The sequence below is a fragment of the Carassius auratus genome, chromosome 10 (assembly GCF_003368295.1).
Source record: "Carassius auratus strain Wakin chromosome 10, ASM336829v1, whole genome shotgun sequence".
NCBI classification, from domain to species: Eukaryota; Metazoa; Chordata; class Actinopteri; order Cypriniformes; family Cyprinidae; genus Carassius; species Carassius auratus.
In genome coordinates this window covers 19,624,283-19,649,672 of record NC_039252.1, presented here as the reverse complement: position 1 = coordinate 19,649,672, position 25,390 = coordinate 19,624,283, and the positions used below count along the sequence as shown (strand labels likewise).

At 35.3% G+C, this 25,390-nt stretch overlaps 1 protein-coding gene across 2 annotated transcripts; it reads left to right on the top strand.

Annotated features, from left to right (window-relative positions):
- The first annotated feature begins 3,427 nt into the window (after window positions 1–3,427).
- Window positions 3,428–24,467, top strand: LOC113110200 (M-phase phosphoprotein 9-like). 2 transcript variants are annotated; one of them, XM_026274259.1, is made up of 25 exons: window positions 3,428–3,564; window positions 4,986–5,260; window positions 6,155–6,302; window positions 6,977–7,066; window positions 9,505–9,956; window positions 10,576–10,720; window positions 11,268–11,297; window positions 11,375–11,447; window positions 11,643–11,728; window positions 12,847–12,957; window positions 13,030–13,418; window positions 14,587–14,736; window positions 15,476–15,563; window positions 16,697–16,912; window positions 17,001–17,048; window positions 17,131–17,195; window positions 17,963–18,064; window positions 18,280–18,393; window positions 18,475–18,635; window positions 19,400–19,570; window positions 19,669–19,789; window positions 19,880–19,977; window positions 20,870–21,060; window positions 22,311–22,379; window positions 23,578–24,467. In XM_026274259.1, the coding sequence occupies exons 2-25, from the start codon at window positions 5,022–5,024 to the stop codon at window positions 23,677–23,679; spliced, it is 3,459 nt and encodes a 1,152-aa protein (XP_026130044.1). In that variant the 5' UTR covers window positions 3,428–3,564; window positions 4,986–5,021; the 3' UTR covers window positions 23,680–24,467. The 2 variants fall into 2 exon arrangements, with proteins under 2 accessions (XP_026130044.1, XP_026130045.1); XM_026274260.1 differs by lacking the exon at window positions 11,268–11,297.
- The last annotated feature ends 923 nt before the right edge of the window (window positions 24,468–25,390 follow it).

Genomic DNA, 25,390 nt, shown 5'->3' with positions numbered 1-25,390 from the left:
TACTCCAAGTAAAATAATAAAAATTAACAATTAAATTATACCTTAGAAATTATCATTTTAAGAAGATTTTAGATCCATAGGAAATGTTGGGGTTGTGAAATTGGTTTCATTACAATTAAGGACTTTTTTTTTTACTGAATTCACAGTATGGTGTAATTTCTATATGTCTGTTTGTGTGTGTGCTCGTGCATGTGTGTTTTATTCAAATTATTCTCAAGTTTTTCAGGAAGTTTTTAAAAAAGGATTTTCATGACCAGAATAATGCAGTTATTTTATTGTATTAGTACAAAAGGAAATAATACAAAAAAAAAACAATTTCTATATTGTTTATTTATATAACTTTGTTGCTCCGAACTCCCGAACTGATTCAAATTATTTGTGATCCCCAAACTTATTCAAATGATTCGCAATCCCGCTCCGAACTCCCGAACTGATTCAAATGATTTGCGATCCCCAAACTTATTCAAATGATTCGGGATTCTGCTCTGAACTCCCGAACTGACTCAAATGATTCGCGAACCCAGTGTGCCAGTGTTTAAATGTCTGTACAGAAACAGAACTCTACTGTAATATCATATTATATGTTTTAATTACTTTTCTCACTCATTTTAAATAACAGTGTTTAGTTTCATCCAACTTCAGTTTATTTCCAGGTTTAAATTATGTCTGATTCACTTTTAAGAAATCTTTGACCAGACTACCATTACTTCATTTTGACTTCCCACCTTTAAAAGATTTGGTTACTTTTCATTCATAGACGCTGGCCTTTATTTGTGGACTCAATTTTAATAAAACCAGCAGAGATAATATAACCGTAGACTAGATTTGTTATTGTAGGATTATATAGATTTACATTTCAGATTTAAAATACAGCTAAATTGTAATAATACATGTGAAGTGATTCAGGGATGTTACAGTTTTTATTAAATGCTTACACATTAAATCTTTACTTACAGATTACAGATTCTGAATGCTGTCACTTAAACAGAATTACACACCAAATCTGCAAAACCATGCACTTATTTATCAGCCATCGACTCAGTTTTCATAATTTCACATTAGTTTTTGAAATACTTGATAAAAGGCACATCATTAAAAACAAATATAAACGAGTTCACATATCACACCTAAACACGCTTGGAAAACATAATTAGAACTAGCAACTAAATTTGTTGAAAATGCCTATACCATATTTCGCGAACCCCAAACTGACTCAAATGATTCGCGATCCCGCTCCGAACTCCCGATATGACTCAAATGATTCGCGATCCCGCTCCGAACTCCCGAACCGATTCAAATGATTTGCGATACCCAAACTTATTAAAATGATTCGCGATTCCACTATGAACTCCCGAACTGATTAAAATGATTCGCGATCCCGCTCCGAACTCCCGAACTGATTCAAATGATTTGCGATCCCCAAACTTATTCAAATGATTCGCGATCCCGCTCCGAACTCCCGAACTGACTCAAATGATTCGCGATCCCGCTCCGAACTCCCGAACTGATTCAAATGATTTGCGATCCCCAAACTGATTCAAATGATTCGCGATCCCACTCCGAACTCCCGAACTGACTCAAATGATTCGCGAACCCGCATATGTGCCAGTGTTTAAATGTCTGTACAGAAACAGAACTCTAATGTAATATCAAATTATATGTTTTAATGACTTTGCTCACTCGACTTAAACAACAGCGTTTAGTTTCGTCCAACTTCAGTTTATTTCCAGGTTTAAATTATGTCTGATTCTCTTTTAAGCTTTGACCAGACTGCCATTAGTTCATTTTGACTTCCCACCTTTAAAAGATTTGGTTATTTTTCATTCATAAACGCTGGCCTCATTTGTGGACTCAATTTTAATAAAACCAGCAGAGATAATATGACTGTAGACTAGATTTGTTCCTGTGGGATTATATAGATTTACATTTCAGATTTAAAATACAGCTACAATTTGTAATAATACATGTGAAGTGATTCGGGGATGTTACAGTTTTTATCAAATCTTTACTTACAGATTACATTATTGACTCAAATGATTCGCGAACAGGAAGCGCCATAACGAGTCTGTGTTTTGCTGCATGTTCACATCTATGAGCCTGCTTGACATCTTATTAAATAACTATGCGATAAACACACCACAGGCTGGGTTTGTAGGTTGCCAGATTAGCCTTGTGTTGTTTACTGATCTGACGATTAAATATGAGTGCTTCTGGCTTTATCTGCTCTTATAACTTGCTGTTGATCTCCATCCAAGTTCATAGCATTGAATGACATTTGTTCTGTGAATATATCGGATGTGGTCCGATTCTGAAAGCTGTCACTCAAACAGAATTACACACCAAATCTGCAAAACCATGCACTTATTTTTCAGCCATCGACTCAGTTTTCATAATTTCATTAGTTTTTGAATATACTTGATACTGTTAAAAGGCACATAATTAAAACCAAATATAAACGAGTTCACATATCACACCTAAACACGCTTGGAAAACATAATTAGAACTAGAAACTAAAATAGTTAAAAATGCCTATATTTCGCGAACCCCAAACGGACTCAAATGATCGCGATCCCACTCCGAACTCCCGAAATGTCTCAAATGATTCGCAAACCCACTACGAACTCCCGAACTGATTCAAATGATTCGCGATCCCCAAACTGACTCATTCGCGAACCTACTCTGAACTCCCGAAATGACTCAAATGATTCGCGAACCCGCTATGAACTCCCGAACTGATTCAAATGATTCGCGATCCCCAAACAGACTCAAATGATTCGCTAACGCGCTTTGAACTCCCGCACTGACTCAAATGATTCGCTATTCCGCTACGAACTCCCGAACTGATTCAAATGATTCGCGATCCCGCTCCGAACTCCCGAACTGATTCAAATGATTTGCGATCCCCAAACTTATTCAAATGATTCGCGATCCCGCTCAGAACTCCCGAACTGACTCAAATGATTCGCGAAGCATATGTGCCAGTGTTTAAATGTCTGTACAGAAACAGAACTCTACTGTAATATCAAATTATATGTTTTAATTACTTGTCTCACTCGTTTTAAACAACAGAGTTTAGTTTCGTCCAACTTCAGTATATATCTATATATAAAATACTTAATAAATTTGTTCCACAAAACCTTATTTTTTTAAAGGAAAATACAATATTTATTTTTTTACTGACATACAATCAAAGCATTTGATTTAATTGTTATTATTAATATTGATATTATTATTATTTACATTTTATTTTTCCAAAGTATTTCTTCCGGGCACACAAGAGAACCAATCAGAACCTCTGTTGTACGATTAAACTGCGCAGAATCCTGCGATGGAGCCAATCACAGAGCCCAAAATGACGTTGACTATTTGTGTTGACCAATCAAGTAACGCCTTTCGAACTCAATCTACCAATGGCGTTTCGCGGCGCAGTGTGTATCGTCGTCGGTTAGAACGGTAGAAGGTTGAGCGAGAAGCAGACAGTGACAGATGAAGAGAAAGAGAGAGTGCGCGAGGAGCGTGAAGAAATGTAAAAATGGGAGAACAAATGATGATAAAAAGTAACAAGTAAGTGTCGCGGTTTTGGGGGGTTATTGTCAAGGTAAATGTGTCAGCGCTTGTCTTTGGAGCGAGGGGATGCAGCTGCAGAGGTGATGCGTGCTGTCTGTACGCGCGCGAGAACAGGAAGCGCCATAACGAGTCTGTGTTTTGCTGCATGTTCACATCTATGAGCCTGCTTGACATCTTATTAAATAACTATGTGATAAACACACCACCGGCTGGGTTTGTAGGTTGCCAGATGAGGCTTGTGTTGTTTACTGATCTGACGATTAAATATGAGTGCTTCTGGCTTGATCTGCTCTTATTACTTCACCAATCTCCATTCAAGTTCATAGCATTGAATGACATTTGTTCTGTGAATATATCTGATGTTTTCCGACTGCATGTAAACAATGGATTTACCAGATGTGCCCATGATGTCCTGACAGTCTGACAGCTGGGTCTTTGTTTATGCCTTCCCTGGTCATTTAAAAAAAATAATAAAATGCTTTAATTTTCTTTTCTTAGTTTAAGTTTTGATAATTAGGCTTTATAACGTCATTGAAATGTAGCTCAGACTCCTGGTTTTGTAGATTTCATCTCTTGCTTGTGTTAGGCATTTTGAGTGGGATTGTATTCATGTGCAATAAATAGTAAACAAAAGCCTAGTCAAAACAAGTGTGCTTAATTGAACTGATTGTGCACTTAAAATCTTAAAAGTATATTTCTAAAAACCGTACTTGCAGATAATATATTAATGATATTAAAGGCCACTTAGGTGCACTTAAAAAGAGGCACACACAGACAACTGTTTCTGAACACTTTCAGAAGTTTGACTTTTCAAATCATAGTGTAATAATGCAAAGTAGTTGCTTATAATATTTACTGTATTGTGTCTTCTATTTAATGAAGTACATTCCAATTTCATTATTCCAAATAGATTTAAATGTGACAAGTGTCAAAATGACATATTTCAGGTTACAGTAAATACTTGTCAATACGTTCAGCAGTACACTTTAACCATATTTCAAAGACAATATTAGCAATCATGAAAATACATGTAAAGATTTACTGAAGTCTTACCTAGGTGTGTTAAAAACTTTCTAAAGTAAACTAATTGCACCTAATATAAATTTAAGCTATAATACATTTTCATTTAATCGCAAATAACACATTTCACTTAATTGTTTTAAATATTTTTGTTTATAAAAAACTTTTTTGTTTTTGCAATTAATTTATTTAACATGAGCTCAAACATATGCATAGGTAAATAATTCTGAACGTAAATATTGTTGTAATTTTTTTGGATAGTTGGCTTATTGGTTAAATATTTGGGTTGGTAATTGGAATGATGCAGGTTTGAGCCCTAGTTAGTAAGTGTTTGCTTTTATGAAATAATTGTTGGTTTGATGTTGATCCCGTTATACTCTGTTAATTTTTTAAAACAGCGCTCACACACGGTCTCTGTCCACGGCTGTTTAAGCATGTCCACAGATGACAGCATCTCTGAGGACGTGTCCAGCTCTGTGGCCTTGAGCCACGATCAGATCAGTGCCAATGGCGGGAAGGAGAGCGAGGCGTCCATCGTCTCCTCTGAGGACAATGTGTCGGGTCTCCCCGAAGAGGAGCGCTCCGCGTCCCACCACGAGAGCTTCCTTCAGACCACAGAAGGGGAAAACGGACCCTCCTCCACATCAGCATGCAACATTTCCAACAAAATAAGGTCAGTTTTTTGGAGAACTTTGACTTTAAGACTGCATGACTTGGGGAATTAAATACATATGTGCTTTTATTATTATACATAAAAAAGGTTTTATTAATATTTTGATAAACATTGTGATTGAAATGTAAAGTGCATTTTGTTTAAATAAAGAGCTCCAGGTTTGTTGTTAATGTTTGCAGCACAATTTGTGTGCTTTTTAAAAAAAATGTAATTAAGTGTGTGAATAAAATCAAGATGATTTTAATCTACAAGGTAAAAATATGTAGCAAAATAATAAATATTACTTTTGTAAAAAGGTTTCACAGTAAAATAAAAAAAATGCTTATTTAAACAAAATGTTATAATAATAGGTGTATGTTACAGTGCAACTGTACAAAGGCTATATATCTACATTTCTTAATAGAAATATTAGGAGCAAGCTTTTATTTTGGTTGAAAACTTCTGGGAGATTAAAAGCTAATCTTTTACTAAATGCAGATTTATATACTATTTCAATTAATCTCTGAGTCCTACTTGATATCATGTGTTGTTGCATTCAGAAAACCCTGCTTTTTCATTTTTGTCTACATGCTCATGAACATCCCACAATGCAGCTGGCTCCTGACATCACAAATTGGATCATTTAGAAGTTTCCTGAGGCCTGAAGTGGGCATAAAAATGAAAATTCACCATATCTATTTAACACATGATTATTTGAGACATTATTAGTGATGCACTGAAATATAATTTTCACAAAACCAAAGTTTTTGTTAAGCTGAAAACTGAACCAAAAATAAGGTTTGTGATGTTTTTTCTTTACAAAGATGCTGTCGATAAGCTGTTTTAAATCCACAATAAGCCCTCCGGGTTGATGTGACTTATAATCAGTCTCTGTTGTGGTGTCACATGCTTTAGGAATCTGTGTCTTCGCACCGAGGAGGAGTTCAGCTCAGGGAGAAGTTTGCCCTTCATCAACCCCAGCTCCATAGAGACGCTCCGAGCCCTGGTCCAGGAGATCCAGAGCAGCGGCGAGACCGACCCTGAGATCTGGAAGAACTGTGAGGTGCGCAGATGCCTGAGACCATGCTGTCCGTTCCCTCATGCCGTCACGGCCCAGGTTTCTGGGCCATCGTCTGGGGTCTCCCATAGGAGTCGAGACGGCAGCAGCCACGCTCAGAGCTGTGGAGAACATCCCACAATGCAGCTGATCCCTGACATCACAAATGAGATCATTTAGAAGTGTCTTGAGGGCTTTAAAGTTGGCATGGAAATTTAAATGAACCCTATCTATTTCTTTTAAGTAAATATTAATGTTGGTGCACTGTTTATTTTATAGATTTTTTTTTCAGATTCACTTTTAAAAGTTAACATTTGAGAAGATTATTTTTTTACTCCAATTTATTGTTGAAATATAAATATTTAAATAGTTACAGTAATAAAAAGTTGTTATCATTACAGATTTATTCAAACATGCATTTAATAATGAAGACAACTGGTTAAATAAAAAATAATAAGGATGTATAGTTGCATATATTTATCAAAATGCTCCATGACACTAATTTAGTTTCCAGCTCTGTGGATATGCACCTGGATGTATTATAAAAATATATGTTATATGTTCATTATATGCTGAGATTGGCTATATGACAATCACATCTGTCAAGTTTACTAGCTGTGAAACTACTGGCCCGTTTTTTTCTCTTACACACTGACAGTGTTTTTCTCTCATTCAAACAGGGCCGGTGGCTTAATCTCTTTCAGTTGGTGGAAAAGCAATATCAAGAGCAAATCCTTGCTCAACAGGAGCAGTACCAGTGCCAAATACAGGTATGTTTTCCTGAAGGAACCTGTCTGGACTCTTACCCAGTTACTGTTCATGTTGCAGAGAGTTAAAGTGTTGTGCTTTGTATCTGATACAGTCAAGGTGCTTCATTGTGTTTAATCTGGTTGTGACAGTCTAAAGCTTAAAACGTACACTGTGCAATTAAGTGAATCCACATGCATCTACTTACACAAACTTGAAGTCAGGGGCAGATCTAAGTGCCATCCATCCATCCATCCATCGCATTGCAATTGTGATGTAAAATGTGGTTTAATAAATTATTTTGGTCTGCTGTGATTCTTAAGCATAATGTGTGTTTTATTTGAATTGAAAGTGATATTTTATTACGATTTTCTTTGATAATTAATACAAAATAAGGTAATTGTGAAATTGGTAGTTAGATAACAAAAGAATATTACTTTTGTAACAATACTTTTTCACAGTAAAATAAAATAAAAAATGTAAATATTTTAAATATTAATGATATTAACGTTACATTTATTTGACAGCACAACCAGGGCTTGAAAATGAAAAGAAAATTCAGTCGGTTCACTCAGAGCAGAATCAATATTTGTACGTTTCTGTTCCTGCGTTCTTCTGAATTATTACGTTCCGAAACCCGTTTCGGGTGGGAAAAATACAGGTTAATAACGTTATTTAAAAAAAAAACATTATTATGTGTCTATAATTTGCCTAATAATAATGTAACGCGCTTCGTTTCTATATGCAGGCTTTACAGTTCTTACCGTGTGCTAGCTCGTTGGTTTTGTTGGAAGGAGTACACCGACAGGGATCTCGGCAAATCATAACACTTGATTTATCAAACATGAAGAGGTGAACATTAGGAATTAGCCACATCTGATTACACAGTGTGCGTCATCTCTCTCTCTCTAGATTTTGGCCAAATGTAGGCTACTAAAAAAAAAATATCTATCAACACTTTAAAGACATCAAAGTTTTTTAAAGATATTTCAAAATATTTGCTACATTGTAAAAAAAAAAAAAGATGAAAGTGAAAAAAAAAAAAAAAAACTAAAGTTGCGGCATTGCATTTTATTAGCCCTATTACTTTACGAAATAATGAAGGCTAAAATGCCTGTAGTCTAAAGCAAAATGTTTACAAACATTATAAAAACTGCTATTAGTTTCTCTTGAAAACAAAACAGAGTTTAGGCTACAAAAACTTCAATCCAAAAACAAATATTTTAAGCTGAAGCTGATGCCTGCATCTCTCATCCGGCACGAGTCCAAATGTTTCCATGTTCCAGACGCATTTGGATGCTAAAATATTGTTTATTATATAGTGTTTGTACTTTTATCTACATAAAACATTATCCTTCACATCAGCTGTATTAGCACAGTGAGGCGCGGTAACTCTGAACGCAACATGTACAACGGAGCAGTCTAACTTTTTATTTGTTTCATTAACTCCATTTTATTTTGATAATTAACAGGCTTTAATAAAGCAAAATGATGTTGTGTCAGCGTGATGGTCATACCAAAGCTGGTTGATTATATAGAAGCAAGACATCATTCAAAGCTGTCAGCTTTTGTAAAATAATTAAAAATGTAAAGCTTTTGCAAAATAAAGAAATCCTTTCTGAAAAATTTGGAAGGTGTCACAATGAACCGTAATTTAGCACACTTTTTCTTTCGTTTCATTAATCTGTCAGTATGATTTAAGTGAAATATATTTAGTGTAAATGCCTATATTCCTTTTTATGTAAGCCTGTAGGGGTTTGTTTTTCAGCTTTCTTCATTCACAGAAGTGCTGCAGGTGTGTGATCTGTTGAATTCATTTCACACTATCCTCAGATAAACTCTTAAGGGGGGTGCATTGCCATTGCGACTTGACTATGATGAGTTCACAGCTGAGCGGACATTTAACTCGTTGGCTTCAGCATCACATTTGCAAATGCCAAAAAATACTGGAATTCATGATTCATTGACAGCAAATTTCAAATATTAAATGGAACGATAAAATAACGTTATTAACCAGTTAATGGCCATTTCAAATTTTCGATTCGGTTCGGAACTATAAAATTTGATTTCGTTTCTGGTTCTGGTTCTGTTCCTGTCAAAATTTAGTTTGTTTCCGGTTTCTGTTTTCGCTCCTTGAACCGGTTCAGAGCCCTGAGCACAACTGTAAAATTACAATATCACGCATTTCTGCATTTAGAAATATATGTTTTTTTGTTTGCACAGAATTTTGCTAAGTAGTTTAGTTAAAATTTAGCAAACTTACTGTATTACACATCAGGTTTATATTCAGTAATGACTACTGCTACAGTGATGCATGTTAACTGTGCTTTCAATATATTGACCTCATGCTTGAATTTTGTACTTTTGTACAGCGTGTTTCGTCCTTAATCTGGGAGAAATTATTAATATGCAAACTAACTTTGCATATTAATATATTTAAACCTTGCATGATATCTTCCAGCTCATACAGGATGAAATTAAGGCATTAGTGCAGTTACAGAAGCACCAAATCAGCACACAGACTCACTCTCTGGAGCCCAGTAAGAACCCCAAGCCTCTAGAGGACCCGGTTGGGAACACCTTTACGTTGTCGGCCCCAGGACCTTTGTCGCCCCCCCAGCTCACCGTTCACCCTCAGGAGAGCTCGGAGGAGGGGATGGTTACTGTGCTGAGCAGCGGCTATGGGACTCTTTCAACCTGGGAGCATGGGTTAGGAACAGGGCGGCCCAGTTCCACAGAGGGGAGGGACGAGGCGCTGTGGTCCCCAAACCAGCAGGACGGGAGTCTCACACCATCACCTATACCTGACACAAGCCTTCTGGGCCAGAACCCGCTGAGAAGAACCAATGACAAGCTCCAGATCACTGAGACAGTTGCACTTGATGTGCTGACTGATAAACAGAGAGTAATAAGGTAGAGTTACAGATGTTACCATCTGTGTTATTTCAAAAACTGAAATGACACCGATGGAAGTAAATGAATGTGAACAAAAAACAAATGCATATTTGTCTAATTTCAAAGACTTATATGAGCTTTTAGGTCAAATGTATTTTGAAAATCTAAAAATAAAAGCTAATTCAAAATTGCCTTATCAGCTCACTGAAATAGTTTTAAGTTAAATTACTAAATTACTGTGCAGATACTGCCAATAATTTCAGATGGTTACGGTTATTTTTTTCAATAGCTAAAAGCCAGTTTGGCTTATTAAATACCAAATAAACATCTTGTTTATGCATACTTTCCTTCTTTCTTGTTTGTTGATTAAAGATAATTAAAAAAAATCGGAAATCGGTATCGACCAGTTTGCTTGTAAAAAAATTGGTATCGGAATTGGCCATGAAAAATCATGATCGTGCATCCCTAACAAAAACTAATAAAAAATGGCAAAGCACGTAGAAGTATTACTAAAAGTATACTCAAATTAAAGTAATAGTACAGAAGCACTGAAATACCACTGTTATAATGAACTCAGTTGAATCACTTTTAACACATTAAGAGATCCAGCTGTTTTGTGTTGTTATATGTGGTGTAGTCAACCCCTGACCTCCTGGGCACAAAGACAAAAACACAGGCAGAGAAGGAGCCGACCCACACCAAACCGGACGGCACACGTGGAGCGGGACAGGAGCACAGCAGGAGCAGGATCTCCTAAGGAGCACACACATCACTTACCTGATGTAAGCACATACTAATATTGAAGGTTTTTTTAAATATTTTTTATCATGAACAGCAGGGATCTTTATATATATATATATATATATATATATATGAACTATATATATATATATATGAACAAACCATGTTTTCTTTTTTTATATATATAAATTCAAGCAGTAAACTCTTTCAAATGTCATTCCATCTCTTCTGCTGTGAAATATCTTTTATAATATTGTTATCATGCCAGTTTGTAAATTTAAATGCACAAAATGTCTGATTTATAATTGTTCCAAATATCTGTCATGTATCTTTTACTTCAACAACTAAAATGAGGTTTAAAAATCTTAAAGAAATATTTAATGGTATAAGACTCAGTACTTGAATCTTGATATTCTGAATACATTTTGGGTTTGTTTGTTTTATTGTAATGGTATTTATTGTTATGGATTAATGTCATTTAGTTTTTTTACTTGTTGGACCCCTATGGTACCTTGGTAGTGGCTAATTGGGATCCAGTTAAACAAATCTCGGATAAACTGTTTGAATTGTGCAATATTTGTGTTTCAGAGAGAAGATGAAGCATCACTGTTCAGCTTGGTACTGTGAATGTTTGTAGAAGCCTCTGTGTGCATTTAAAATTGCTTTCTGAGTATAATAACCTTTTGTCTCCTCAGCATGGATGCAGCACAGCCTCCACAAATCCATTGCCTCTAAAGAGAAGTGACAGTCTGGTGTCTGAAGCCTCAGGTAACACATTTCACTAAGAATCAAGCTCCGCTGTCTGTTCAACAGCACACAGGAGAGATGCAATGGTGATCGTATGATTTTTTTAGGGGGATTGTGAAGAGGTTTTGAATAGGGGCTTTAGACTGATGTAATTTCTGATTATTGTGAAATTGCTATGCACATATTACATATTACATATTACCTTTGATTTTCCAGGCCTGTCTTACTGGAAACTGGATGAGAGTGAGTTATACCGTCCTCTACCTGACAACTTTGAAAGTGCTTCCTTTGTCCGAATGGAGGTAAACGTTTATTCACTTAGTCTCTAGGAGATACTAACTAAAAAGCAGCAATGTTATTATCTTAGCTGCATCAAAACAATCATTTTTCACACTAATAAATCCTTAAACTTTGTATTTATTTCTTATTCGTTCACTGACACTTTGCATTTCATGTAGAACTTCAAGTTTTAAGTTTCAGTATAGTATGATGTAGTGAGAATATGGAGCTCATACTCGAGGTGATCATGCTGACATTTATATAATGGACATTTAAAAAGCAAGATAAAATTCTGATTCTGAAATTCTCCCAAAATATTTATGAGTAAGATGAGATTTAAATGCTAAGTTTCATGATCAAACTTGGTAATTGCAAAACATATAATGAATAAATGTTACGTTTCTCAAAAGCCTGATGGATCATATTTCCATTTACATTTATTCATTTATCAGACACTTTTATCCAAAGCAACTTACAAATGAGGACAGTGGAAGCAATCAAAAACAACAAAAAGAGCAATGATATATGTGCTATAACAAGTCTCTGTTAGGGTAACACAGTACACGTAGCATGGGCTTTTAAATAATATAATAAAGAAAAAGAAAACAAATAAAAAAAAAAAGAATAAAAAAAGAATAGAGCAAGCTAGTGTTAGAGGTCTTTACACATACACACACATACATACAATGGCATAATGAATGAAAATAAATAATAAATCATAATAAATAATAAATAAATCATAATAAATCATATTTGATGCTAATATTTGAAAAATTATGTATGGATAATCAAGTAAACCCATGTTGCTTTAGTCCAGTTAGTGTTCACCTTGAAATATCACTAACAAAATAAAAGTTATTCTTACTCTATAAAATTCAGTAAAGATTTCACAGCAAAAAGTAATGTGTATCCACCACCTGGTGTTTTTACAGTAATACTAAATTGATACAGTCATACTAAGCATCTACTTGATTAAAAGTATAAACTATTAGATGATATAAGTCTTGTTGTAGATTCTGCTCTACAGTTTTGATCATGTTGATTATTTAAAGGCCTTAAATTTGCATAGCAAATATGACAGAGCGCACCTTATGGGGTTAAATAAAAACTGATGAATAAGTTGTTGTTCTGTGGCGCACAGACTCCAGATGAGAACCGTCTGTCCCTGCGGGAGATCTACCAGAGCAAAAGAGCAGATCCCAAAGCCCACGAATGGGACTCCTTAATCAACTCCTCCACCTCGTCTCCTCAGGTCAGAGCAGAACCAATTAACACAAGAATTAATTAAGGAGCAGAACGTCTCAACTGTTGCTCTCTCACCCAGGTGTTGACTCTGGATTCCACGGTGCATGTGAAGCACTCGGATCGTACGTCAGGCTTCACGTCACCGTCCCACTTCAGCAGTCCATCGGCGCAGGTCCGGGCCTGTCCCAGCAGCAGCGGAGCGCCCGTCAGTCCCGACTCTATGGCCCTGCGCAGCCACAGTGACACAGACTGCATGTCTAATGCCAGCAGTCTGTCTGCACAGCAGGGGCCTGACCGAGCAAACCAGGCCAACAGTGAGGATGAGGGCAGCCACACTGCCACGGTCACCGTACAGCCCAGAGGACCGTCTGCTCAGGACATGAACAGGCCTAACAGAAGCAGCCCTGAGAGGGGCTGTGGGAAAATGGAGCGGAAGACCTCACTGGAGGACCCAGTTGTTCTCTCGCTGTAAGAGTCGTGAAAACCCCCCAAAGTTAACATGCAATGACATTTACAACACATTAAAGACAAAATTTATTTTGAAAAGCTTGGTCACAAAAGTGCATAACAATCACACTGGTCATTTACTGATGATCATTATTGTTTTCCCTTCCCATATGTGACCCTGGAGCACAAAACTAGTTTTAAAGTTAAAAAAATTAAGTAAAGATCATGTTCCATGAAAATATTGGGTAAATTTCTCACTGTAAATATGTCAAAACTTTAGTTTTTATTTGTTATATGCATTGCTAATGACTTTATTTGGACAACTTTAAATGCGATTTTCTCAATATTTAGATTTTTTGTACCCTCAGATAACAGATTTTCAAATAGTTCAAATATTGTCCTCCTAACAAACATACATCAATGGAGAGGTTATTTGTTCAGCTCTTGGATGATGTATAAATCTAAACTCCTAAAAACTGACACTTAAGACTGAAGGTCCTCGGAGACTTATGGGCTTTATGGGAAGGTTACAGCAGCAGACAGGTTTTTTTTGGATATGGAAAAAGTGGACTATGACTATTAAAGATTCTTTAAAATCATTAATGCAAAATTTCATTTACAAGGCATTTAGTAGTTGCTTTTTAACTTCCTCACTATCCTAAATTTTTCTGTTTCAAATAAACACTGTTCTTTAGAACTTTTTGTTCATCAAAGAATCTTAAAAAAAGAAATGTTTCACTGTTTGCACAAAACTATAAATAAGCAGAGCTGTTCTCAACATTAATAATAAACCGAAATGTTTCTTGAGCAGCAAATCAGCATATTAGAATGATTTCTGAAGGACCATGTGACACTGAAGACATGCTAAAAATTCAGCTTTGATCACAGAAATAAATGACATTTTTTAAATATATAAGAATAAAAAAAAAAAAAAAAAAAGTTATTTTAAATTGTAACAGTATTTCACAGTATTACAGTATTATCAAATAAATGCAGCCTTGGAGAGCAGAAGAAACTTCTTTCAAAAAGTTAAAAATCATATGGCCCCGAAACTTTTAAACTGGAGTGTAGCTGAAGATCCTGACTGATCATATTTTAGTGCTTTACTGAACCAATGCTATTTGGTATATCCACATATCTGATGTTCTAGTGCTACCACACTAACTTATGGTTTGTCTAATCTTTCTAGACTGAGACTAAACCTGAGAGAGAAACATGCCCGTCACATAGCAGATCTCAGAGCGTACTACGAGGCTGAGCTCAGTGCCCTGAAGGAGAAACTAGATCTGGTGAATTTGCCTCTTGACATGGAGAAAAGCAACCAAATCTTGCTTGAGAGGTGAGAAACAATCAACATGAGTTCATACTGTTTCAGATTGCATTATGAAATTCAATAAGAAAAGAACAATATATTGTCAAAAATAAATACATCCAAAATGTAGATACGTTTTTTTCTTCATAAAAACAGGTTTGGAGAAATTTAGCATTGCTTCACTTGCTCAGCAATGGGTGCTCTATTTTCACCAGTGGTTGATCTGTGTATGTTTCTCGCCGGAATCAAACAAGATGCCACTAGAAAAAGCTATATCATGGATAAGGGACTCGTATTTTAGTCTGAATAATGTCTTAATGATAAATGTATTTCTTACAAACATGCAGCTTTTGGCTTCACAGTATTAATTGACACACTGGAGTAGTGTGGATTACTTTTGGATTATTGTGATGTTTTTATCTCATCAGTTGTTTTTTAACATTAAGTCGAGAATGTTTATATTCTGGTTAATGAACAATACTTTTTGTTAACTATGTCTAAGAAGTAATAATTAAAAAACAATTAACTCCACTCTAACATTTTAGCATATCTTAACGTGTTGAACCAGATCGCGAGTGTACTTCCTAATATCCAGTAGCTGTAATGTGGTGTAATATTGATATATGTTTGGCTCTGTCTTCAGCCTGTTGTTTGTCTCTGTGCTGGCGTCTGGTGTGTGTCTGGTGTTTACCACACGATAAACACTCTGTCATCGGCGGAGTCCGGTGAACTCTGACTGATTGTGTCTTTGATCATCGTTTGGCAGATGTCAGCACCTGGAACGAGCGTTAACGGAGGCGAGCACACGCATCCGAGAGCTGGAGATCAAAAACCACCTCTTGCAGAGACAGCTGGTATGAGTCACCGCCTCCACCTAAAACAGGAAATACATGAGGGGCAACTCGGCTTGTAGGGAGCAAAATGTTATCAATTATATACAAGCAGTTTAAAGGGGTTATGTCACTGAGACAGGGTTTTGTACTTTGTAAACACTTCACTTTCACAACTCCACAACTCCGGAACGTTTACCTTTGGAAAGGTTACTTACAGCCTCCTAGAAACTGTATAGCAATGACCTAGCAACCACAGAATCCTCTTGAAACACCCTAGCAACCACTTAGAACATCCTAGCAACCTCTAGCTCAACATCTATTCAGTAATTAGTGTGAAGAATATCAGGATAAGTTTGTATGGAAGTGGAAAGGTCTTTTTAAAAGATAATTATGGCTTTTATATCATAATTGTTATTGTTTAAACAACTATTTTGTTATTTTTATGACTTTTTATCTGATAATTTTCTACTTTAGTTAGTTGTAGTTGCAATTTTTTTTTTGTCATAATTTTGTCCTTATCTCAATGTTGACCATAATAATAATAATAATAATATACTTACAACTTTATAATGTGGTAATTATGACTTAGTATCTCATTTCATTATCATCTCATAATTTTTACTTTTAACTTTCATCTTTTTTAATGTAATAATGACATTTTATTTCATAATTATAATTTTCCAAAGCATTTTTTTTGTCATAAATGAGCTTCCCATTTAGGTTAGCTAATCATAACAGTGCATTTCTGTGTGTGTGTGTGTGTGTGTGTGTGTGTGTGTATGCGTGTCTGTGTGTGTGTGTGTGTGTGTGTGTGTGTGTGTGTGTGTGTATATATAAGGTACAGTAGCTGAAGCAACAGAGTAAATATAGTTTTCTTAATATGTTCTGCTCTAAAACTGTATTATTATTATTATTATAATATTTTAGTTATTTAATATTGACTAGATATTCTTTGTTAGTCATATTGGAGACATTTGTACACTTATAATTATCATTGATTAAAGGTGTTAATTCAAGGATTGGCACCTGACCTGCAACCTCAGAAATCTTAAATCTTAAAAATAACTTTCAATCATAATAGTGATCATAAATGACTGGAAGCATGGTTGAAACACTATGCTAACCTGAAGTTGATGTTTGTGTTTGTTGTCCAGTCTGAATGGCCAGAGCGATACGACGTGGCCAGCTCCACTGTCCAGTCTCTGCAGCAGCGGTTAGAAGAGACCAAACACAGCAGCCGTGAGAAAGACGCCACCGTGACCAAACTGAAGAACCGCCTGCATCAGCTGGAGGAGGCCGTGCAGAACGCCTGCAAGGAGGTGGATGAGAAAGAGGCCCGCATGAAGAAAGAACACAAGATGCTACAGGATGTGAGCTGAGCAGAATCCTTTAAGCTTCCCTTATGCTGTTTATATTTGACCATAAAGTTCAGTGTGATGATGCGTTGTTTTTTTGCAGCTCCTCCACGAGTATGATTCACTGAGAAGGGAGCATGAGGGAGCCAAGGTGAGAGCTGTTTTTATCTGACATCATGATACTAATAGTACATAGAAGTGCACAAACTATTCAGCGGTTTCTTTCCTAACAGGACAAGTTGGCCTCGACTGAAAATAAGCTCTTTGATGCCAATGAACAGACATCAGAACTGAAAAGGTAGTCAGATTTCTTCAATGCAAATCTGCAATTAATGTCATTATTTCAACTATTGTATTACACTAAAATGTATAATTATAGCTGCATTTTATAAATGTAATATTTAACCATTTAAGTTAATATTTAACAATTGTATTTAATTGTTAAATGTTATGGTGTAATTGTTAAATCTAATATTTAGCACATATATTAATGAAGAATAGGCATTTGATAACATTTGTTAATGCATTTACTAACATGAACTAACAATAAATATTTTGCAATGAAACACCAATGACCGATGAATTATATCAGTTAACCTGTGTTAATGTTAGTTAATATAATGTTAAATATTCATGTTAATTCTTAGTGCACTGATAAATGTTAACAGAAACAACAATTGATTACATAATGTATTAGTAAATGTTGAACTTAACATTAACTTGAATTAATAAGTGCTGAATAACTATTGTTCCTTATAACTAATATAGTTAAATAATGTTAACAAATGAAACCTTATTGTAAAGTGTTGACCCGTCATATTATAAAATAAAGTTTAGGAAGTTTATAAAAAATGTAAGTCATATTTGTTTTGAAATGTACATAATTATAACAATCATAATTACTGATATAAATACAATGATATTAATTTGTAATTCCTTTTGTTTGTGCATATAATGCATATAAAATATATGTAACACGGGTGCTATAATTATATGGTATATGATATCCTTTTCTGTACTAACTCAATGTGTTTTTATTTCTGAATTTTTTCTATGGTTTTGTAGAGTCATCTCTAAGCTAGAAGCTCAAGTCCGACAGCTACAGCACGAAAATCTGGCTAAAACACGTCAATCTCTCCACAGCCACTCACAACCATCTGGAGCAGGGTACAAAACACACACCACATTCTCTTCACAGGTCTAAAACACAGCTTTTAGTGTTTTACAACAGTGAATATGAACCGAACACACTTATTTAGCAGTTATTGATTCATGGACAGATGCTAGTGTGCAGCTCTTCTATTAGAAAAAAATCCAACTGCATTTTGAATCCCTGAAATGCTTTTATTCCAAGCTGAAACTCACAAATCGAATCATTCCAGTTTGTTCCACCACCCTGATCTTCTGCTCTCACCGAGTAAAAGGCAGCGAGATGCTGATGTCGGGGTGAGGACCGGCGCTGGTTTCAGAGGTGAACAGACATCAGGAGCCAGAGGGTACTGCTCTTCACAATATTCATTTCGTTATCATTCTGTGGTGCATTCATTTGGAGAACTTGAACTATTCTCTGTCAACAGACGGCTGTCTTCACCAGAGAGAGAACCGACTCCGGGTCCTTCTGAAGAGCCGAGGAAGAGGGATGTTCCTCTGACCCCAATGATGAAGGCCCTGATCCAGATGGAGGACACCAAAGCCACTGAGGGCCGAGCGCTATCCAGGAACGGCTGTGGTTCCTCTAGTATGTCACAAAACGACGGTTTAAAAACGTCATGAGTAATCCACATGACTCCAGTCCATCAGTTAACGTCTTGTGCAGTAAAAAGCTGGATGTTTCTAAGAAACAAATCCTTGATTTCAGTATTTTAACTTGAGACTATTGCTCCTGGCTAAAATATGAGTCCTCCAGTGAAAAGTCATCTTGTTTTAAATCAGGAGAGAAATATACACATCAAGCACAGTTTACAAGCAAAAACAGTCTAAAACAGTAAAAAAAAAAAAAGTGTGGGAGGATTTGAATGTGAGGGGACATGGCAGGGGATTTTTTAATTGTAATTATTTATTATGGAGTCATTTTGACAAGAAGCTTTTCACTTCACAAGAAGTTAATTAAAGGACAGGAGGGGTGTGGACTATTTGTGGATTTATTTTTAATTTATTAACTTTTTGTACTCTCATCAGCTTTGCCATAACATTAATGAATGAATGATATTTAAATAAATTCAAATAGAACAACAGTTATTTAAAATTGTGCAACTATTTGACAGTACTTACTGTGTTTTTGATCAGCCTCTGTGAACAAGGGATTTGATAAAAAAAAAATCTTGCATGTCCCAAACTTTTGAACCAGAGTGTGTGTGTGTGTGTGTGTGTGTACATATATGTATATGTACACAGTGCCTTGTGAAATTATTCATAACCCTTCATTTTTTTCAGGCTTTATGTTCCTGCCTTATGATAAACTGCTTTTAAATGACTTTTCTTCTATATCACTATGTGTTTTAGGGTTGGCTAGGAGAAGGCCTACGGTGGGTTTTGTGGAGAACTCTGTGAGGGACGCTGTGGAGGAGCGGAGCGGAGCCGTGCTGAGGGCCCAGAGGAGTCTCTCTCCAGAGGGTCACAGGTCATCATCTCTGCCCCCCAGAACACAGAGAGCCGTTCCTCTCGCCACACCCAGTGAGTGACCCAAAGCTTTAGCATTCGAGCATTTGATGCATTTTCAAAATAGCTGATAAAAGTCCATCTTTACTGATTGAATGTGTTTTTTATTTTAGCAAAGAGAGACACATTACTCGTGCCTCTCTCAGCCAAGTCCAGTCCTAAGCGCTGTCCGACTGAGAACTTCTCCACCGCGTTGGGTCACCCTCTTCCATCCCAAGAGCACATGCAGAGCAGGTAACAATTCTGTCCTGCTAACTGACTCACTTGCCTTCCACATGGATCAGCTGTCAGTAAATAATATCTTGTATATGCCTTGTTTTTTAGGTTTGATGTTTTTGGTCGAAATGGTGTCAGCGCCTCTTTACCAACCCACCCGAGTCCAAGGAGGAGGTTACAGTTTAAGGCTTCTGATAGACCGGAAGGTATGATTGCTTTTGTCAGGTTTAACTATCACACAGTGACAGTCCTAGAAGAAGAGACAGTGACAACTGTTTATGGTGCTTGCTCATATATATATATATATATATATATGTGTGTGTGTGTGTGTGTGTGTGTATGAATATACGATTACGAACGTAACTAATTTGAGTAATTATAGAAAAGTGTAATATATATAAAACACTTTTCTACAATTACTCAAATTAGTTACGTTACTACCGTAGATATATATATATATCACAGAATTGAAAAGAGTGACAAAAATTTGTATTTAAATATTTTATCAATTTTTTTGTTTTTGTTTACAGTACCATTTAAAAGTTTGGGGTCAGTGTTTTTTTTTTTTTTTTTAACGAATGAATACTTTTTAAATAGTGCTAATTTTTTTTTTTTTTTGGCTTTTCTTTTAAACTTTTATATGGTTTTGTCACATGGTTTCCGCAAATATCAAGCCGTACAACTGTTTTCAACATTGATAATAATCAGAAATGTTTCTTGAGCAGCAAATCTGCATAATAGAATGATTTCTAAAGGATCACATGACACTTAAGCCTGGAAAAATGATGCTGAAAATTCAGCTTTGCATCACTGGAATAAATTACATTTTAAAATATATTCAAATAGAAAACATTGATTTTAAATTGTAATAATACTTATTTAATAATATTATATATTTTTTGATAAATTAAATACAGCCCTTGTGAACATAAGAGACTACTTTCAAAAACATTTAAAAATCTTACTGACTCCAAAATGTAACACCAGTGTATATAGTTAAATTTACCTAGTCATAAACTAGTCATTTGCTACCCTTTAACCCTGTTAGCAGTGGAATTTCCTCAGGAAGCATAAGTGTTGTGTGAACTTCCTCCTCAGTGAAGCCTCAGTGCATCATGGGCTCGTCTGAGCCTGCAGAGAGCAGTGAGTCTGAGGAGCCTGCGGTCGGACCCAGCTGGGACCAACAGGAAGCTGCCGGTGAAGAGACGACCCTCTCCTTTCAGCCTCGCATTCAGTCACTAGCTGACGCAGAGCGCCTCTTTGATGAGCTCACACAGGAAAAGCAGCAGGTGATTGTGGGATATTTCCTGTTATGACATGTGTAATTCTGATTGGTCGATCGTTGCATTCTAAGATCAAATGCTGTAAAAATATTTAGTTCATTGTTGCTTCATGTTAGTTAATGCATTAATTAATTTTTACAAATGAGACTTTATTTATTTTTTTAAATTACCCTTATAATGATGCAAAACCAGTTAATAATTTACTGTAGTAAACTAGTTAATGTAGTAAAAACTGTACGAAGTATTTACGTATTTTTTAAATGTACAGTTAAGAAACCTGTGAAAATTAATTATTAAAATGGCAACTTTGAAAGTCAATGAACAAAAACACTGAAATATGACAGTCTTCAACTGTTTAAATATTATATGTTTAAAAAATATATATAATTTATGCATTCAAATTTTAAACACACACACACACACACACACACACACACACAGTCTTTCTGCAAGAATTTATTTGTAAAATATATAAAATGTTACCCTGGACCACAAAACCAGTCATAAGGGTCAATTTTCGAAACTGAGTTTTGTAAATCATCCGAAAGCTGAATAAATAGGACAATATCTGACAGAGATACAACTATTTGAAAATCTAGAATCTGAGGGTGCAAATAAATCAAAATATTAAGAAAATCGCCTTTAAAGTTCTTAGCAATGCATATTACTAATCAAAAATTCAGTTGTGATATATTTACAGTAGGAAATTTACAAAATATCTTCATGGAACATGATCTTTACTTTATATCCTAATGATTTTTGGCATAAAAGAAAAATATAATTTTGACTCATACAATATGTTTATACAAATATACCACAGCGACTTATCACGTGTGTGTGTGTAAATAATACTTTTAGCAATTTCTAAAACCCATGATGTATTTCTAGATCATTTGTGTTCATTCATTATTTCGATTCTGGCCATGAACATGCTATAGTCATTGTGAAACTCTGAAAGCTCATGGAAGGCATGTCACAACACCCCGTGAGTATTTGGACAGCGTGTGACTCGCTCACGACTCGTGCTGGTCTATCAATGGCAGCACATGTTTCTGCTGTGACCTCAGCAGCATTACACATTACATAACTTGACTTTATAGCGCTGCTGGTTAATCACGTCTATTTTTAGCAAAGGCTTCCCTTTTCCTATTCATGCTGAGGAGTGCTAATACCTGTTGTTTAATCTCGGCTGTTTCCATCCAGCAATTTGCTAAAAGCTGTGACGCTTTCACACAATATTTATTTATTTTCCACAGATTGAGGCGGCACTGAGCCGGATTCCAGGAGCCGGGGCCCGGGTCACGTTGCAGACCAGGCTCGACGAGGTGGGAACACAATCACTTTCCATTCACATGCATACAGAATAAGGCTAAGCCAAAAAAAAAAATCATTTAGTTAATTAATTAGTTTTTTAATATGTGGTCGATTATCAATATGATTATTGATTCTCGATTTATATTTAACACAAGATTTGATTAACGTGAATCTTATCATTAGTCTTCCCCACTAGATGTCACCCTCTCGTTTAGCTTACGTGATGTTACAACGGAAAGCCTGTCATTCATTCATTGCTTAACATGGCGGAGATATCATTGACACGAACAAAGCAATATTGCGTGATTTTCAATGCAGAGGTGTAATGCTGTAGTAATACTACAAGTATGTGGAAGCATTTGACATCATGCATATGGCGCTATGAGTTCTGCAATATATGACGACACAAACACAGCTGCTCTGAGATTCCCTTCATTAGCATTTTACTGTTTAATTTGAGAACAATTAACATATCACATACACAGCAGCTGCAAATTCTTGACAGCAACCCGTCAAAATAAAAGTTTGTTTTAACTTGAAGAAACTGTGACAGAAATATATTACTGTTGTGCAGTAGAATGTAAGATTCAATGTTATAACAATACTGATACTAAAAATAATAAATACTAATAAACTTTATTTTTAAAGAAATAATGTTTGCCAAAAATAAAAATTAAGAATAAGTTACATTAATGTTGTATATTTACCAGAAAAAAATAGAACATTATATATATATATATATATATATATATATATATATATATATATATATATATAATTTTTTCTGGTAAAAATTTAGAAAATTATAGAAATTTTTCCTCCAACCTTGCCCCTTGATAGCGCAATGCTCTTTAAATGTAATTATCTATTAAATGCAGTGCGAAAAACATAGCAAGCAATATTATAAATATAATAAAAATATTAGATCATGATATGAGAAATTATATTTCAGTATACTGCATATTACAGTTTAAGCTGACATTTCTTAAACCCATGGTATATATTATGATATATTTACTTTTTGCTGGGAATTCATCCCCAGAGTGTTGCATGCTGATGCTTATTTTTGTCAATCCAGTAGCACTTTACAAATTAAAGGCTCTACATCTAATTTGAGAATTGTTTAATTTTTTTAAAAAGATGATTATGCATAACAAAAGACATCAGTAGAAAATCAGATGCGTAACATTATAAACTTTATGGTTTTAGGTGACACTGGAGAATCGCCTAGAAAAGGTGAACCGCGACCTCGGGTTCATCCGCATGACACTGAAACGATTCAACATCTTGAGATCTTCTGCCAACGTATAGCCAACAGCTGCTGTAAGCTGTCATGAATTATGATCTTTACCCTGGACCATATGAATTCATATTATAATGGAACAGTTGTTCCACTGTACAGACTCTGATATGTACATATTTCTACTTTTATTACTGTAGGAATCTATTTTGTATGTTTTATTACATGGTGAACACGCTATAAAGTATATTTTAATAATGCCTAGATTTGTAAAAACATTGACTTTTTTTAATGTCACAGAAATATGGGAAATCGTATGCTCGACTCGATATTTTTTATTTGCTTTGTTTGCCGCTGATTTAAATGAATGGCAAAATGTCAGTCCTGCAGGGCAGCTCATTTGCATATGTTTCCATTCCACTGTGTGTCTTATGACTCTTAATTTAAATGACACTTGAAAAGGTTTATAATTCGCTCAAATATCAGGCTTTCACTGTCTGTGGCCTGTTCATTAAATTACATCATAACATTTCCTGTGCCATACATGAGCAGAGAATGATAGCACATATCTGATAATAAGATAAGTAGAATTAAATTGCCTCGTCGAAATCATCTCATGCAACAAACACAAACCCAAACCAGCAGCGACTGTTTACACATGATTATCAAAGCTAGACCTCTGACATTTTTCCAGTGCAGCACAGGATGTACTGCTTACTTTGATGCATGAAATTTGAAGTATGCTCTTCTCTGCTTTTCCATTGTTAGCTGTTGACTATTCAGGGTTTTTTTTCCTGTAGCTCATGAAATCTATTTAACTGTTGCACAAAATGTTCCACAATTAAAACTGCATACTGAATCATGTGTTTGAGTCATTATGATTTGATGACATCTGGAATATGTTAGACTCTTGGCGCTGTTTGCCCAAAACATTCATTAAATGAGCTTGACGTGTTTGTGTTCCTCAGAACTATTTGAGTGTTTAAGGCATAATTCGACCAAAAAAGGAAAATTCATTTCTGGATGTATGTAAACAAAGAAGCGTGTGTGTTGTGATCCTGCCAGATTCGTACGTGCAAAAGCCTAAATGATTTTGAGCTTTTGTGGAAGGCATTATATTCAGTAATTATCAACTTTGAAGATATAGTAAAAATAATGACTTTGAACGTATATATATGTATTGTGTCAAAGTGGACTCTGCTGTTTCTTTTAAATTTAAATTTAGAATTATATACAAAATATATATTATTATTTTTTAATAATAATAAAAAATATTATTTATTGTTATTGTACAGTATATCCTTATATTCTTAGATGCGTACTGAAGGGATAGTTTTCTGAAACCATCAAGTTGTAACAAACCTGTATGAGTTTCTTCGAAGAGTGTTTTAACCAAACAGTTGACGGTAGCCATTGACTTCCTTGGTATCTTTTCCATATGTCTACTGTCAACTACAAACATTTTTCAAAATATCTTTTGTGTTAAACAGAAGAAAGAAAACTTGCATGTTTGAAACAACATGAGGGTGAGTAAACGATGATATAATTTTCCATTTTGGATGAAATATCTCTTTAAAAGATATTACCATTCACTTTGAATGGATGGAAAAGAGCTGCTTGGACAAAAAAAAAAAAAAAACACAGAAGCTAGAAAAACTGGTCTTTAATTTATCCATGAACTTTAGGTTTCAATCTACTTTTAGGCTACTTTCTTGTTCTTTTTGAAACTTGACAGCTAGTCCACTTCCACTGTATTAAAGAGCAACTATGCGAATCATCTCC

Bases quoted from the DNA above. Each gene is read 5' to 3' on its own strand.
- LOC113110200 (XM_026274259.1), top strand. From the start codon at position 5,022: ATGTCCACAGATGACAGCATCTCTGAGGACGTGTCCAGCTCTGTGGCC. The intron at 19,790-19,879 runs GTAACAATTCTG...CTTGTTTTTTAG, and splicing joins CAAGAGCACATGCAGAGCAG to GTTTGATGTTTTTGGTCGAA. The intron at 21,061-22,310 runs GTGATTGTGGGA...TATTTTCCACAG, and splicing joins TCACACAGGAAAAGCAGCAG to ATTGAGGCGGCACTGAGCCG.